General features: G+C 43.0%; 1 protein-coding gene across 7 annotated transcripts in view; it reads left to right on the top strand.

Moving 5' to 3' along the window:
* The window catches only part of SH2D4A (SH2 domain containing 4A), a 71,978-nt gene extending 59,879 nt beyond the window's left edge, over nt 1–12,099 (top strand). For all 7 annotated transcript variants that reach the window (XM_037813391.1, XM_037813395.1, XM_037813394.1 and 4 more), the window contains 2 exons: nt 10,080–10,300; nt 10,792–12,099. In XM_037813391.1, the coding sequence (XP_037669319.1) occupies nt 10,080–10,300; nt 10,792–10,884 (314 nt within the window). In that variant the 3' untranslated portion in view covers nt 10,885–12,099. The remainder of the gene's footprint in view (nt 1–10,079; nt 10,301–10,791) is intronic.
* Nucleotides 12,100–15,973: the final 3,874 nt, after the last annotated feature.

The raw sequence follows: 15,973 nt of genomic DNA, 5'->3' as shown, positions 1-15,973 counted from the left end.
TGATCATTTCTTTCAAGTTTATTGCTCGAAGTAGAATGGCTGGGAGGTAGGGTGTGGGTATCTTCAATTACACTAAGTATTGACAAGTGCCCTCCAAAATGATTATACAAATATTTACTCCCACCAGTAGTACTTGAGAGTTTGTGTTTTCCCAAATACTTGCTGATACTTGGTATTGCCAGACAGATTTTTCTTTTCTTTTAATATTATGGGTACACAGTGGAATCTTATTTTAATTTGCACTGATCTGTTGTGAGGTTGAATGTATTTTCGTATGTTTGGGAATCTTTTGCAATTACTTGTACATATCTTCTGATAATTTTTCTAGTGAATTGCTTGAGCTTTTTATTGATTTCTAGGATCTTATGTATTCTGGGTACTAATCCTTGGTCAATATTATGGGTTGTGTGGATCATCTCTTAGTCTGTGAAGGACAACTCCACCAACAGGGAATGGAGTCCTTGGGAGAAATTTGGCAGGACGTTGCAGGATAAGATTGAGCTTGGGGCTGGGAAGGACAGTGCAAAGAGATGGGCACAGGTCCTAGAGGTGCTAAACTAACATCCTCTATGTTCTAGACTTATATTCTTCTGTATACTGTATTTGATGAAGTGTAATTGGTTTTGCTTCCAAAAGAAGCATTGTTTTTTTCTTTCTTTGTCACCCTTTATCTCCTTCCATCCAGCTGCCCTGAACTTCATTTTTCAGTTCAGGAATGCTTAACCCTCTAATACAATCCTTGTTTTTATTGTTGAATCTGGTCACCTAATTACAGCAGTCTTGAAGACAGACCTATAGTCTGTAATATTTGTGGTAAGTGTTGGAAACCCTCCTGCTTAGCAGAGTGGCCAAATTTAACCTCTTGTTGGTTGAGCAGAGTCATTTTACTTATTCTCACTCCTGACTATGACTCCTCAAAGTGTGTATATTCATAATTAATTCAACACACTAGCATGCTTTTAAGCTTCCTGGGGGAAAGGGCCAAAGAATAAGTACAATGGAAGTTTGAAGATCTGTTAGAAACACACAGATTCATTTCTTTATTCTGTCCATAAACACTTTCCTGCTCCTACTGAACACGAAATAGTAAACAGGAGTTTGGAAATCAGTGGGGATTAGGAGTGGGAGTGTGGGTAAAAGGGTAGCAAAAAACTTGTAAACTAATTTCTATTTAGGAATTTTCTAGTTGTTTCTGTTAGAGAATTCACTTCTTTGCCTTATGCATCAATAGTTGATCATTATTCTCTGAAATGTAATTAACATTTCCTTATTTCAAAATGGATATAATTGCACTGTTGGTGATTTGTTTCTTGTTGCTATCTTTTGCTGTTGTGGCATCTAATTGAACCTGCCCTCTAAGTGCTTTAGTTCCCATATTTTATATTTTAAACTACTTAAAATGAAATCTCTTTTATCAGTGGGATACCAACACAGTTCACATTTTAACTATTTTGGTTGCCTTCATTTTTGACACATCTCTCCAAATATTTCAGTCTCCTTGTGGCAGGGGAGATGGGGTATAAATCCCACCCATTTCTGTAGAAGCAGTCACTCTTGGAACTTAAGGTCCCTGGAGACCATCGCCCAGGTGGAGTCGTGTGTCCCTCCCCACTGAGTAGTGAGTCACCCCTCAGCTCTCTCAGCACTGGGACAGGTACCACCATGGGACTAAGGGTATATAACTGAATAGACTGCATTCAGAAAGGCTCATAGATGCCTCCCAAACTTATTTCAGGGTAAAATCTTGCTAACTTCATGGCACCCATGAATGATAGTCTATCCTTTGACCATTTTGCCAAGGAGTGGAGATTTCTTAATCATGGAGCCATCAAAATTCCACCCACCCCTCACAAAGGGATTTTCCAGCTCCCGTCTTTGCTAAGCACAGATTACTGATTTCTGTGGCTTTTGAAACCTTTCTGTTCCTAAGCCTCAGGTGGACGTATAAATCCTGCCCTGTTTCCATGGTGAGTCACACATTTCACGGAGTGGGGTAGGCTGGCCAGGGGAAGAATATGTCACAGCTCGTGTATGGCAATGAAGCGCGGATGTGGTCCGTTCTCTGGTGGTCTCGGCCCTCCCTGCAGATGAGAGGACCCAGCAGGGATCCCCCTAGCCTGGCAGCTTTACCTGCATTAATGGCATCACAGCATTTTGTCTGAATTATTCTCCATAGTTCTCCTCTGTGGTTCCCTGATATTAGTTCAGATGTCTGAAGTAACTGGAGAAGAGGAAACATTTATGAGGCGGAGGCTACAAAGATTCATTCAGATGTGGGAAGAGCTAGTTTTTGTAGGAAAATACTATGCATTGCTGTGTTTTTTCTGGAAGACTCTGACCTCTCTCATAAATTACTCAGTCTGCAAAAAATGTTAAGTGTATTTTTCCATTAATTTTGAGACTAATCCATTAACCCCAAAGCCCTCTTGTACTTGAAGTTTTTTGCAAATGATGCACTTGATTCCTCGCCCTGACTCTGGCAGCTCTGGGGTGTCGGTGGTCTGCCCGCTCCTGGGAGCCCCAAGTTTCTCATTACAAAATGCCCAGGGCTCCAGGCTTGTCGTTTTGATGCTGTTCTTGGAGTCGGCAGCGATGTCAGAGGCAAGGGGCAGGTGGAGTGGGTGGACGAGGAATAAAGGACGGTGACTCTGCCTTGGGGGTTCTACTTAGGATTTTGTACAAAAAAGGGGAATTCTACTGTTTATAGAAGTGTTATAAAAACCATGCTTCTGTCACCAGTGTTTTCTTTGTTGTCACTTGCTTTCTTTACTCAATCCCTATAGACACAGTCAGAAGAGGTTGGATACTATGTCCTTATGCCGGCGAAGGGAGGCAGTGGAGTATAGGCTTACAGAGCACATCTCCGAGACCGGAGGGCCCAGGTTCAAATCCAGCCCCCACCAACTAGCTGTGTGTTAGGCAACATGTAACTTCTGCCCTTCTCTCTCTCAACTGTGTAAAACAGACAATGTAACACCTGCCTCAAAGAGTTATTCTGAGGATCAAATGAGTTAAGATACGTTTTCAGCGCTTAGAACTGTGTGCCACCCACTGTAATCCCTAATAAATGTTACCCATTAAGGTAATGAAGCGGGAATGAATGATGCGATAGTAATCCTTGAGTTGAGAAAACATTGTGAATGGCATTTTAAGAGCTGAGACCATTCTTTCCTCATCCCTGCAGACGTCAGGGGAGAGTCACGCCATCACAGGGCATCTCCCTCTGTAAAGAGAACCTGCGACAGGGCCAAGAGCCTCCCGCAAAATTCCCCCTTTAAGTACTAAAAGGGTTAGAGCATAAAATAGCAGGCGGCTAAGGTGAAAAAACATAAAGATGTTTTACAGGCTTAAGACTCCCACTGGATAATGTGTACACTTTGAATCTGACAGGGTTGATATTTGAAAATAAGGTCTTTTAAAAGTCCGTTTTTATGGCATTCACCCTCATGTCTAGGACGATATTGGTGTGGGACTTTGAGGTCACGATAACAGCAGTGACAGGTTCCTTAATGAATGTCGTCTTAATACCACCTCCCTCACCCCACTGTGCTCTGGGCAGCCCAAGGGGTTGAGAGTACAGGACAGGTGACAAAGAAGGAATGAGAGAGACTGTCATCAAAATGTCAGGGGGCAGCACGCAGGGCACCAGCAGACCTGACCCACGGTTAGGAGGGTGCGACGTGTAAGTGCTCCGGAGCTCTCCAGACCTCGGGATGGGAGTCCTGGGAAGGGGGCTGGGGTCCTCCATGCGTCACCCCACCTCCAGGCAGACTGCGCTTAAAGAGTCACTGAAAAATACGTCCTCTGTAAGTTTGCCCAGGTGAGAATGAATCCCTCTTTGTGAAATAAATATTTATATTTTATTTTCAGCCAACTTCCTGAGCCTGCTGGAATTCAAATGAAAACAAAACAAAGCACTAGAGTGAGAGAAAAGAGATCAGGAACCATCACGAATGGTTAACCGTGGACACTTACCTTTTCTAGCTCAGTTTTTTCATCTGTAAAATGGAGATGATGATATCAGCTCTGTTTTAGAGTTGTTTGAGGATTAAATGAAAAATAATAAATGGAAGCACATTAAAAAGTATGATGTACTAATGGAAGGGGCATTAGTGTTAGAAAAGTGGAAGAGGGCAAGGGCCGGGGGTCAGCCTGCCCGGGCAGCCTGGTGCTTCCCCACCTCACCCAGTGACTGTTAGCGAGTTGTGCCACTGGTTTTCTCATCTGTCACGAGAGTAACAACAGCAGCTCACTGTCGGGTTGCTGTGAGATTAAATGAAACAGCAATCACTTCGAGAAGTGCAGGGCAGACATTAAGAGCTGTAAGGGCTTTCACTGTTTAAGGCTCAGTTGGTATTTTTTCCCAAGATAAATATTTTAATACAATATCTAAAAATCAAAATTGATGCAAAATACCCATGAAGAACAAATATCAACTTTTTTCTTTTTTTTTTAATTTATTTTTTTTTTTTATTTTTAAATACTTGCAAACTTATAGGACATTTACAATAATAAAACAAACTACCTGCAGAGAAAAACCCCAAAACACCCCGTTCCCTGATACCCAGATCTACCAATTTTAACATTTTGCCACATTTGTTGTATCAATCTATCTATCCATCAGTCTATCAGTCTGCCTACCTATCCATCCGTCTCTATTTATCAGTCCATTTTCTGAACACTTGAGTAGGTTATATACATCATACTTCTTGAACACTTAGACTACCACGTACATTTCCTAAGAACAATGATATTCACTTAGGTATCCACTGTTAAGTGTAGTTATCAAGTTCAAGAAATTCAACCTCGATATAAAGCTTGTAGTCTGTATTCCATTTTTTTTTTCTTATCCCCCAAAAACATCCTTTTGAGCCTTCCCTCCTCCTTTGTTACATACTGTCCAGGATGACATATTGCCATTAACTGTCCTTGTCGCTTTAGTTGCTCTTCCTTTTTTTTAAATTATGGGAACATTTAGACACATAGACTTTCCCATCCCAACCACTCCCAAGCATACATTCAGTGGGACTGACACATTCGCTGTGCTGTGCTGCTCTCACCACCTTCCAGTACTAAACTTCCTGTCTCCCCAAGCAGAGACCCTGCACAGATTTTACATTAACTCGCCGTTCTTCCTGCCCTACATCCTTCATCCTGTACTCTAATGTGCTTGCATATTCTCTGATATTTTCTTTGTTATTATCATGGAGCTTAAATTCAACATCCTAAATCTGTAACAATCTCACTTGCTTTGATACCAACTTAACTTCAATAGTATACACAAACTATGTCCCAAAGCCCCTCCATTCTTCCCCCTTAATAACAGTTCTTGTCACAAATTACATGTCTATACCAATTTCTTATTATATTTTATGCATTTGCCTTTTACGTCCTATAGAAAGTAAAAAGTGGGATTACATACCAAAAGTACAGGAGTACTGGCATTTATATTTACTCCCTGTTGTTACCCTTACTGGAGATCTTTATTTCTTCATGCAGCTTCAGTCTATTGTCTAGTGAACTTTCCTTTCAACCTGCAGAACTCCCTTTAATTTCTCTTGTAAGACCAGTCTAGTGGTGACAAACTAGTCAGCTTTTGTTTAATTGGGAATGTCTTAATCACTCCCTCATTTTTTAAAGGCAGTTTTGCCGGTTACTGAATTCTTGGTTGGCAGTTTTTTGCTTTCAGCACTTTAAATGTGTCATCTCCACTGCCTTCTTGACTCCATGGTTTTCAATGAGAAATAGGCACTTAATCTTCTTGAGGCTCCTTCTACGTGACATGTTGCTTTTCTCTTGCAGCTTTCAGAATTCTGTCTTTGGCATTCAACAGTTTGATTATAATATACTTTGGCATGGATCTGTTGGGTTTAGAGTTTGTTGAGAATCTTGGATGTGTATATTTTGTTAAATTTGGGGAGTTTTCAGCTATTAGTTCTTTGAATATTCTCTTTGCCCTTTTCTCTCTTTCTTCTCCTGAGGCTCCCACAATGCGTATATTGGTAAGCTTGATGGTGGCCACAGGTTCCTCAGGATGTGTTCTCTTTTCTTCATTCTTTCTTCCTTCTGCTTCTCAGACTGGATGACTTAAATTGTTTTTTCACTTTCACTGATTCTTCCTTTGGCTCACTCCAATCTGCTGTTGAACCCCTCTAGAGAATTTCTAATTTCTGTTACTATGGTCTTTATCTCTGTATGATTTCCTCTTCATAATGTCTATCTCTCTACTGATATTCTTTTTGTGTTTATCATTTCCCTGATTTCCTTTAGTTCTTTGTCCATGTTTTCCTTTAGCATTTGGAGCATATTTAGGACTTTTCTAAAAAGTCTTTGTCTGGTATGTCCAAGGTCTAGTTCTCCTCATTGATGGTTTCTAATTCTTTAATTTTCTCCTTTGCCTGTTTCTTTGTATGGTTTGCAATCTTTTGTTGAAACCTGATGTTTTAATGTGTTATCACTGGAATTTAAACTCTGAGGCATCTGTTCCTTAAGCTTGTATTCAGCTAGTATTATGAGAGAGCTTTCCCAGGAGCTAAGGAGGGAGGGAGGGAGGGGGAGAGAGAGAGAGAAAAAGAAACACCTTTTCCAGTCTTTGCAGATTGTGCTATCCTTCAAGGCCATGTGGCCCTGGGGATTCCCCCATTTACAAAGAAACAAATGTCCCCTCTTCCCCAGGAAGCATTACTTTCCTCATGGCCCCAGGCACTGCACTGTATGTTCAGTCGCCAACATTCCCTTGCCTCAGGCAGCAACTTGACTGCTCTCCCACGGCATTCTGTAGGATTGCTTTGTGAACTGCCTTCCATACGCAGGGCAAGTTCCAGAACAGAGAGTCCCTCAGACCACTTCCAGACAGTTTAAGCCAAACATACATGCTCTCAGTATTGGCATGAGGTTACTCTGCTCCCTCCAGAACCATGGCCCAGAGATCTGCACTGGGAGCTGGGGAGGAGCAGCCAGGGCGCCACTGGGCTTCTAGACTTTTATCTTGATGAGGCACTCACACTGTTACCACAGTCCTTTAACTGTTTTCTGGAGCCTTGAGAAGGACGTTTCTGCCAGTTCTTGCTGGTTGTTCAAAGCTTCTTTATGGGGGTGAAGCCCTGTAGCATCTCACTGTGCCAACTTGATCAGAGTGGGCCCTCATTTGTTTTTTGAGCACATATTTTCTAAATGTAGAAAGTAGGTCATATATATGTACATATATATAAACAAAATTAGACCTGATGGTGCTTCATAGAAAAGCTAAGTGCTTCCTTTGTCCTTAGGATAACATTTCTTAGACTGGAGGCAGTGGCTGCAGAGAAGTGTCCCATAGAAGGAAGTTTTTGACTTGATTTATGCTTTAGACCTTTTCTGGGCACCGTCTTAGTGGCAGGTGCTGAGAGTGCAAAAATAAATAAGAAGTGATAGTTGCCATCCAGGAGCTCACATGGGAGGGGGACAGGAGAGCAGCCATGGCATAATGGGCTGTGAGTACAAGTATGCCCACAGAGCTGTAAACCAGGAGACCAACTCAGATGGAGGTGAGAGGTTAGGCCAGGTGAGTGTTCAGGTGGAGGTAGGAACCAGGTGAGTGCTCAATAGCGCTGTAAACCAGGTGAGGCTCAGATGGGCACATGCACCAGGCAGGGGCTTAGAGTAGGCCAGGTGAGTGCTCAGATGGAGATGGGGTCCAGTACTCAGCAGGCCTAAAGGAACTGAGACTTACTGCTCAGGGGGAAATCAGAAAGCCTCAGATTCTTGAGTAGAACTTTAGAGAATGAGTGGTTTTCCAGCAAGAACTGCCTTCCTCTTGGGGGAAGTTGCAACCACTTGGATTTTCACCTGGAGCCCTGCTAGGGTTTCCGAGCTACTTCAGGTCTCTAGGGCTCTGTTTGCCCACTGCTGTGCAAAATGTTTTTGTTCTCCTGGACCTGTCCTGGACCAGACCCTCACTCCAGAGAGTTTCTAGAGCTCTAAGCCCAGTACAGTAGTCACTAGCCACGTGTGGCTCTTTAAATTTAAATCCGTTAAAATTAAATACGATTAAAAATTGAGTTACTCAGTGGCATTAGCCACGGAGACATCATTTCCATCATCACAGAATGTTCAACAAGAACATCAACTGTTCTAGAGGGAGCTCAGGAGACATGCAGAAAGAGGAGTGGGCAATTTTTTCTGCTCAGCTTCAGCTACAGCTATTATTAACTTCTGTGCCTGGCAGTTCGGCTCGCAGGAGTTGTAGCCCCAAATCTGCCCCAGGCTCTCCAGAGCCAGGTGCTGTCCAGAGAGACGTCGCTTAGCAACATCTGCTCTCTTGTGGACTGCCATTATTCTGCTACTCCCTGCCATCCCTCCCTGGACTCAGCTCTCAGACACACCGACCATTGCCCAGGTGACGATCTGATCCATTTATAAATTGATGAAATAAAAGAAAGCTCTTCATTTATCCCTTTTCACCAGCACAGAAATCACCCTCTGACCTCAGCTACGTTTGGTTCTTGTGATATACGTGAAGAGAGCTGGTAAGAGGAGGCAGCATGGAAGTGTCATGGCCTTGTAGGGGGGCTGGGAGGAAGACCACTGCCTCAGAATTCTTATCGTGCAAGGGGTAAATCAGGGGCTGATAAATACTGCAAGGAGACTGCCCAGGGTCAGGAGTGATTAATATCTGTCACTGGATTTTGACTTAGCGTCCAGAACTCCCTACCCAGGCAGGCAAAGCTCAGTGTTTGGCAGCCAGGCCATTCTGAGTGCACTCACCACCCTTCATGGATTCATGACAAATTGCACATCGACCTGTATCTTTAGATGTACCAAGAGAATGCACTCTTAAGGAATAATAATCCCCTCGTAAAGCAAAAGGAACGAAGAAACAGAAACCACCCTCTTGCATCATTCAAAGCCCAGTCTTCATAGCACACACTTTTTGAGCCTGCCCTCATTATCATGGTGTAAGAGGACTCTCCATTATAACCTGTCATTTGCCACAAAACCATTTTATCGTGTTCTGGTGTCTAAGGAGATTAGATAGTCCCAAGATCTGTGTGTAATGGGTAATAATTCAGAGGTTAAGAGCCTCTCAGGCAGTTTGATTACAGCTAATATCCAACCTGATTTTAGGGGAATTTCTCCTTAACCCAGGTTTAGTTATGATTTTCCAGATTAGCTTTCATTTTAGGAATACAAACCTATCTGGATAACATGTAGATGTTATAAACTATAACAGATGCCCCATCAACTGAAGTACTTGGAATTTCAGAGGTAGCCTGTCAGTAAGTCTGGGAGGAGAGGAAAATATTTTTCCAGAACGTATTTTCTCCTTCAGTCATGGAGAAGCCCCTTGGTTCTGAAGGGGACTTTTCAGCATCAGTGAAAAATGCCCGTGGTTTCATACACAATCTAATACAGTGTCTCTGAACCTCTGTCATGTGTAGTCCCTGGGTAGGCTGGTTACCTGTTGTATCTTACGGTTGTCATCTGTGATTCATCAAGGGAACCAGGTTATGTTTAGGAAGGTAAAACAGACAAAAGCAGCAGACCATATTTTTTGAGAGATTATTGGGGCATCATTTGAGCATCTAAAGTGGACAGGGCAGCATCTGAGCCAAGAGACTCATGCAGTGCCAATGGTGCCTGCAGTTTCCAGTGGATTCTATCAGGGTAGGGGCGAGGGGGCCACTGGATATGATGCACAGGGGCACACATCTGTGCCTTGTTGGGTAGCAGTGGCAGTAGAATCGGAGCCCCTGGAAGAAAGCCTGAGAGTCTTCTTCCATTTCGGGGTTTTTTCCCTCTCTGTGAATGGAGGAAATTGCTAGAATTTTCACCCATCCCTCAGATTCCCATCCCAGGGTGCCTCCCCGGGGTCGACCCTCATGCACTGGGACCCTGCAGCGCCGGCCCTGGGGACTGGGGCCTCCTTGAAGGTGCGTGTGAGATCTTGGCCGGAGAGAATGGGAGATTATTTTATTCCTCCCCATTATTAAAGGTCTATTTACAGAAAAGAGAAGAGAAATACAGAATGCACAGCTGTAGTCAACAGAGGAGAATTTTGGAAATTATTTAGTCAAAATATCTGCTTTTCTTTCCTACAGGAATTCTCACACTGAAGAGAGCAAACGAACTTCTGAGCATGGGTGTGCCAGGCAGTTTCCTGATCCGAGTCAGCGAAAAGATCAAAGGCTACGCCCTGTCCTATCTGTCCAAGGACGGCTGCAAACATTTCCTCATAGATGCCTCTGCGGACTCCTACAGCTTCCTGGGCGTGGACCAGCTGCAGCACGCCACCCTGGCAGATTTGGTGGAATATCACAAGGTGAGACCATTAACAAAATTAATTTGCTTTGTGAATTATTGTCCTGGAGCAGCTCCAACAATGAAAGGCAATTACAACCAAAAAGATTGAGGCAAATGATGGTGCGATTTGTCTTTGATAGTTCTTTCCAATAAGCAGGATTCTTAATTGCATTTCCTTTATCATAAAACCAAGTTCCTGCTCAAATATTCAGGGAGCCCCCCCTGGGCAGAGAATACAGGAGATGCTTAAAAAATCTGCACGCACCAATCTCCCCTAAGAACAGTCTTCAGTTAGAACTTGAGCCCAGGAGGGTAAGAGAGTACATGGCAGTTTGGGAATAGGAAGAATCTCTTTAAAGATTGTCATAAACCAATAAAGCTTAGTGTAAATCAAGGGCATTCAGGGAGTGACATCCTCTGACGTCGGAAGGGCATGTAACTGTTATTTATACTTTTGCAACAACTTGCCCATCCCCAGTCCAGCTTGACTCTGTGTCTTCTGATTAACAGGAGGAACCCATAACTTCCCTGGGGAAAGAGCTCCTTCTTTACCCCTGTGGTCAACAGGAACAGCCACCCGACTACCTGGAGCTCTTTGAGTGACAGACTCCAGCTGTGTGTGTCATCTGGCAACTTCCAGCGAGGCGTACCACTGGACAGCCCCTGAAATGGACATTTATGTGTGGAGCCAGAATCACCCTACAGCACAGTCAGTACCGACCAGCTGAAAGTAGCCTTGGAGTCTGGATTGAAATCTCTCTTCTGCATAAACTCTAGAGTTTAATGTGAAGAGAAAATTACCTCTGCAATATATGTACTCAGAAATAAAGGGTGAAGATTCCCATTTCAGCAATTAGATAAAATGAAGGACACAACCTTGATGCATACAATGAACAAAGAAAAAACACCTTTTAGGAATTAAGGTGTACTTCAAAACCACTGGCTTGTGTGAATTACTTTCTGACCTCTACATTCCCTCTTTGGATCACCTTAAAAGGTTTCAGGGTCCTGTGTAGATGAAGTCTGGTGCTGACTTAGGAATGCTGGCCCCCAAAAAGCCTTTTTTGATGGCCAAGACGATCCTTAAAATACACTTCCATTATTGCATATGTTGGAAAAATAGAAAAACAGAAGTTGCAAATATAAATTGAATGAGAAGTTACAAAATGTAAGATAAGAGCCTTAACGTGTACAAAAATACATACGGATTGTGTGAAAGTCAGGAACATCTGAGTTTGTTTCTTCATTCTGGAGAACAAAGGATAAAACACATGCACATGTAAGGTGTTATTTATTAGTGGTGCATAGACAAGAACAGAACAATCAAGCTGTTTGGGTGATACCCTATGTAATTATAGAATCTGATGTGCATTATTTACCCATTTGCTGCTGTATAGTTCTCCCTCTTCATAATGAAGTGAAAAGGGAGTTGAAAATCACCTCCCAACCACCTCTGTTTAGCCCTGGGACACAGATATGTTCAGACAGGAGCCTTCTGCCCTGCTGCACACACCTGTACCCCCAACCTCCGGCAACCCTCAGGCCAGATCCAATCAAGGGAATAGACTGGACAGTGACCAAGGAGGCTCTGAGCCACCTGGGGTCATTTTATTGTGGAAGATGGAGATTTACTTGTACTTCAGGCCCAACCCCTGTGTCAGCGTTCTTTTAAAGTGCCTTTTAAAGATAACAGAATGATATATCAGCTTGTTCATGAAGTTGTCGGTTGTCTAAGATACTCCTAGACAGTGTAAAATGTAATCAGAGAAGAGGGTGCTGTGTGTGTATTTTCTTTCTTTTTTTTAATAAGAAAGCTTTTAACGATAAATCATTGTTAAAGATTTTTTACACTTTTCCATGTGGTTTATGTTGTTAAACTATTGTAATAATAACTTTTTCTTAGCTTCGATGCTGTGTTTCAACAATCATGGCATTATAAAATAGAAATAGCACAGGGGCTGGAAGTAAAAAACTTGGATTCTGTTACCATCTCCTTCCACCATTAGCTGTGCAATCTTGGACACATCACTTTACCTCTCTGAGCCTCAGTTTTCCCTTCTGAAAAAATAAGATGTTTTAACTAGGTGATTTTTAGTATTTTTATCCTGCTCTAAAATCTTAAGGTTCTGGTCCTATTACTCATTGGAATAAATACAAAAGTACCCTACTAATAATTATGAATACCTGTAAGATTCTGGCTAAAATTAGTTGGAAGGAAATGTATAGACATATGGTCATAAATAGAAATAACTGCACTAAGAGACATCTGACTGAAGGAAGATTTAGAAAGCAGGAAGACCAGACTGAATTAACATAATGTTACATGGGGAAGCAGACTTGAATTCTGTACTATTTACCCTATTTGCTGATTTCAGAAGAGTAAACTGCAGTATTCGGATATGATGGCTAGGAAGAATGCTTGGAATTCTCAGGTAGGAAGAATGGTGTACGGGATTCAGAAATCAATTACAATTAAATGGGGCCAAGATGGACCAAATTGTTATCCCAAGCCTGCTTTAGGCTCGGTTTCCCGTGTACGACCCTAGTTCTTGCTAAGGTGAGAGAATGTCCACGTGCTGGTGTAGTTCCCTTTCTTCTGTTGCCGCAACGAACCCAGGTCCCTGACCTGCCCAAGGTTTCTTGGTCTGGGACACTGTCCTCATGTTTCCTTACTGTTTAGGGTCCCAATTCCAGGGACTCTAACACGCCTTCCTCTTTGGGATTGTGCCCCTCCCTGCCCATGTTGAGTCTTCTCTCCCTCAGTTGACTCAATAGTGCTCTGCAATCTCCCTCTGACAGCCATCCAGACTATATGGGTGAACCTCCTTATTGCCAGACCCTCACATACCCATCATCCCCTATCGGGTCACTGCAAGGCTCCTGGTTCTGGATCCCCTGCCCTACCCTGCAGTAGTAGGATGCAAAAGAAAGTTACCGTGTTCCTCAGAGCCACTGCCAGTGCTAAGCAATGTCAACCTCACGCTGTGAAGAGCAAAAAATCACAGGAACAGTTAGGAAGAAAAGGATCAAGAAAAAGGGGAAGAAGTAAAGATCAGGCATGGGTTAGCACCATCTTTGACCCCTACCAAAAACTATCTGACAAATCCAGAGCTTTTGAATTAACCATCCTTTTAGTGTGCAGTAATGATACGAGCTAATGTGGCATGAAATCTGCTTTTAGATTGAAAAACAAAAATTGTGGCCTACATTTTTGCAATCACCATTTTCTGTAAAGGCAACTTTCTTGCACTAGTCTACACATAATTTTATAGCCCTCACTCATATATATCTTGGGACTCCTGCCATTTGGTGTGCAGAGAAGACACATGATTTACAGAATGACCTTGATGTGTCTCTATGTTGCCTCTCTGCATTCATTTTGTCAAGAACTTGGTAAACCCTTCCAGTTCAGGGTGCATTGCACAGGTCTTTTTTTTTTTTGAAGCACATACATTTTCTTCAATATATCTTTTGAATTGTGCTTTTCTCTTCCTCAGGAGTAGTGATAATTCTTACTTAGATTTATGTTCTTTGCCCTCCTTTTTTGTAATCTCATCCTCATTGTTTTCAACTCTCCATCTTTTTCCTTTGTGTTTTAGTATAACGTCTCATCTCTGTCCTAACTACATCACATTAAATTTTCTGCAGTGTTAATTCTGTTCTTTGCTGCCTCCAGTGTGGATTTTGTACTAGTATCACATTTCCAGTCTACTTGTCATCCTTCTTACCTTCCTATGCAGATAAGATTTAAATTTCCTATTACTGCCTCAGACTGAAAACTACAGGAGTCTTAAATGACAAAATTGTCCTTTTTTATGTGAGGTAAAAATACATCCTTTGATAAAGAGATAGCTCAATACAGTAGAAAGCAAGCCTAGCAAGTTTGGATTTAAATCCTGCCTATACCATTAACCAGCTGCATAGAATCTTAAAATAAAAAATTTCTAAGCCTCTCTAAGCTTCAGCTTCATCTCTAAAACAGGAGCTAGTAATAATCACCTCATTGGGTTCTGAGGATTAAAAAATTAGTATCTTAAGTGCCCCCCATAAATGGTGGTTATTTGTAGTGAACCATGAGTCCAGCAAAGCCAGGGCCTGTGCACTTCACATTCCCCCCTTATCAGCCCAGTTTCTGTAACCAGTGGTCTGCTGTGCCTGTGTATCCCAGGGACCCTCTTCCTACCATTTCTGGGATGAATTTTAAGGAGAAAAGAGACGCCTTTTAAGAGCAAGAGATAGAGTAATGAATCACACAGTGTTACCCAGTTTTCCATTGCAGAGAAATGGTTCACTTAGTTTGAATTTGGAATGGCACGGAGGGTATTTTCTAATGTCTGATTTTGATAACCTCGGAGTTAGCAGAGTAACCAGTCTTTATCCCCAAATTGACCATCCACAGCCTGATTCAGTTGCCCTGGGATTCCTGATCACAAATCCCCTTTTCACCAGAAGCCCTGGTCACAAACTCTATTTCCTTTGATTTGACCCTGCCTCTTTCCCTGGACGGTCAGGCAGTGCTAAGGCCAGGCCAGGTAGCCTGGGAGGGGCAAATTCCTGCCGCCCTGTTGGTCTGAATCAGTTTCTGTTTTTCTTTAATTGAAAGGATATTCCTTTAAGAAGTCTTCCCACCAACTGTGTCAAAATCCCAGTAACACAATCCTCCACAGCACTGTGCCTCAACAACCACACAAAATGGTGCCCACCTTCTCTCTCCCAGTGGTGTGACAGTGCTGGAAAAATCTTACCAACCACTCTGCTCCCTCCCATCCCTGACCTCTCGCTCTTTGTGTATGATTTTTAGATGGCTCCATTTGAGGCTGATAACTAGAAGAAAGAAGAAGTTAAATCAACTTTTCTTTCAGCCTTTCTTTGAATTTAATTTGAGAGATTTTTGGTTAAAAAAAAAAAAAGTGTTAAATGGGTTTAACATCCTAGCAGATGCGGTGATGTTTATTGCACATTTTAAACACTGGAGTTGGAGGGTGGTTTGGTGGTGGGGTTAGAAGCTTCAGGAAGAATAACAGGCAGAGGGCATCGCCCAGCAATATTGGACTTACCTCATTCTGAGCTAAAGTGAATCGAGTTCACCAAACACCTGCCAGTCCCCCCACTCCCCGCTCCTGCCTCCTGGGTCTTTGCCTGTAGGTGAGAGGCCATCTGCACAGCGAGCTGGCAGGATGAAGGAACCCAATGGCCCATCCTGGGCAGGGGCCTGCTGAGGTGGCCTCCTTCAATCTCTGGGGTGTTACTGCAGGGGGTGGAGACGAGAATCTGAAGGGCACCAGCACCAGGTTCTCTCTCCAAGTAAAGTCCCACCCTCCTTAGGCTGCCACCTTCTCGACCTTCTCCACGGTCTGCCCTCATCTTCCCGTCCTTCTCCATCTTCTTGCGAGAGTAGCAGACAAGCCAGACACAGCTGAGGGGACCTGGGGTTGTCTACCCCACGGGGCATGTTCGAAGGACCAGAAGGCAGAGGCATTTTGTAAAGCACCTCTGCTGACAGAAGCGAACATATTCTATGTGTTGGAAATAACAACCATCAACTCCCCTCCATGAACTGGCACGGTCCCCATGGTTTTTGGCAGTGACAGCAAAGCACTAAGCCCTGCCAGGAGAAACAGCTTTGAATTCAAATATAAAGCTGATCAGAATATGGATCACACAAAGCTGCCAGTTACTTGATGTATGTTGG

This window comes from Choloepus didactylus, chromosome 20, assembly GCF_015220235.1.
Source record: "Choloepus didactylus isolate mChoDid1 chromosome 20, mChoDid1.pri, whole genome shotgun sequence".
Classification (NCBI taxonomy): Eukaryota; Metazoa; Chordata; class Mammalia; order Pilosa; family Megalonychidae; genus Choloepus; species Choloepus didactylus.
This window is presented reverse-complemented; position numbering and strand designations above follow the sequence as displayed.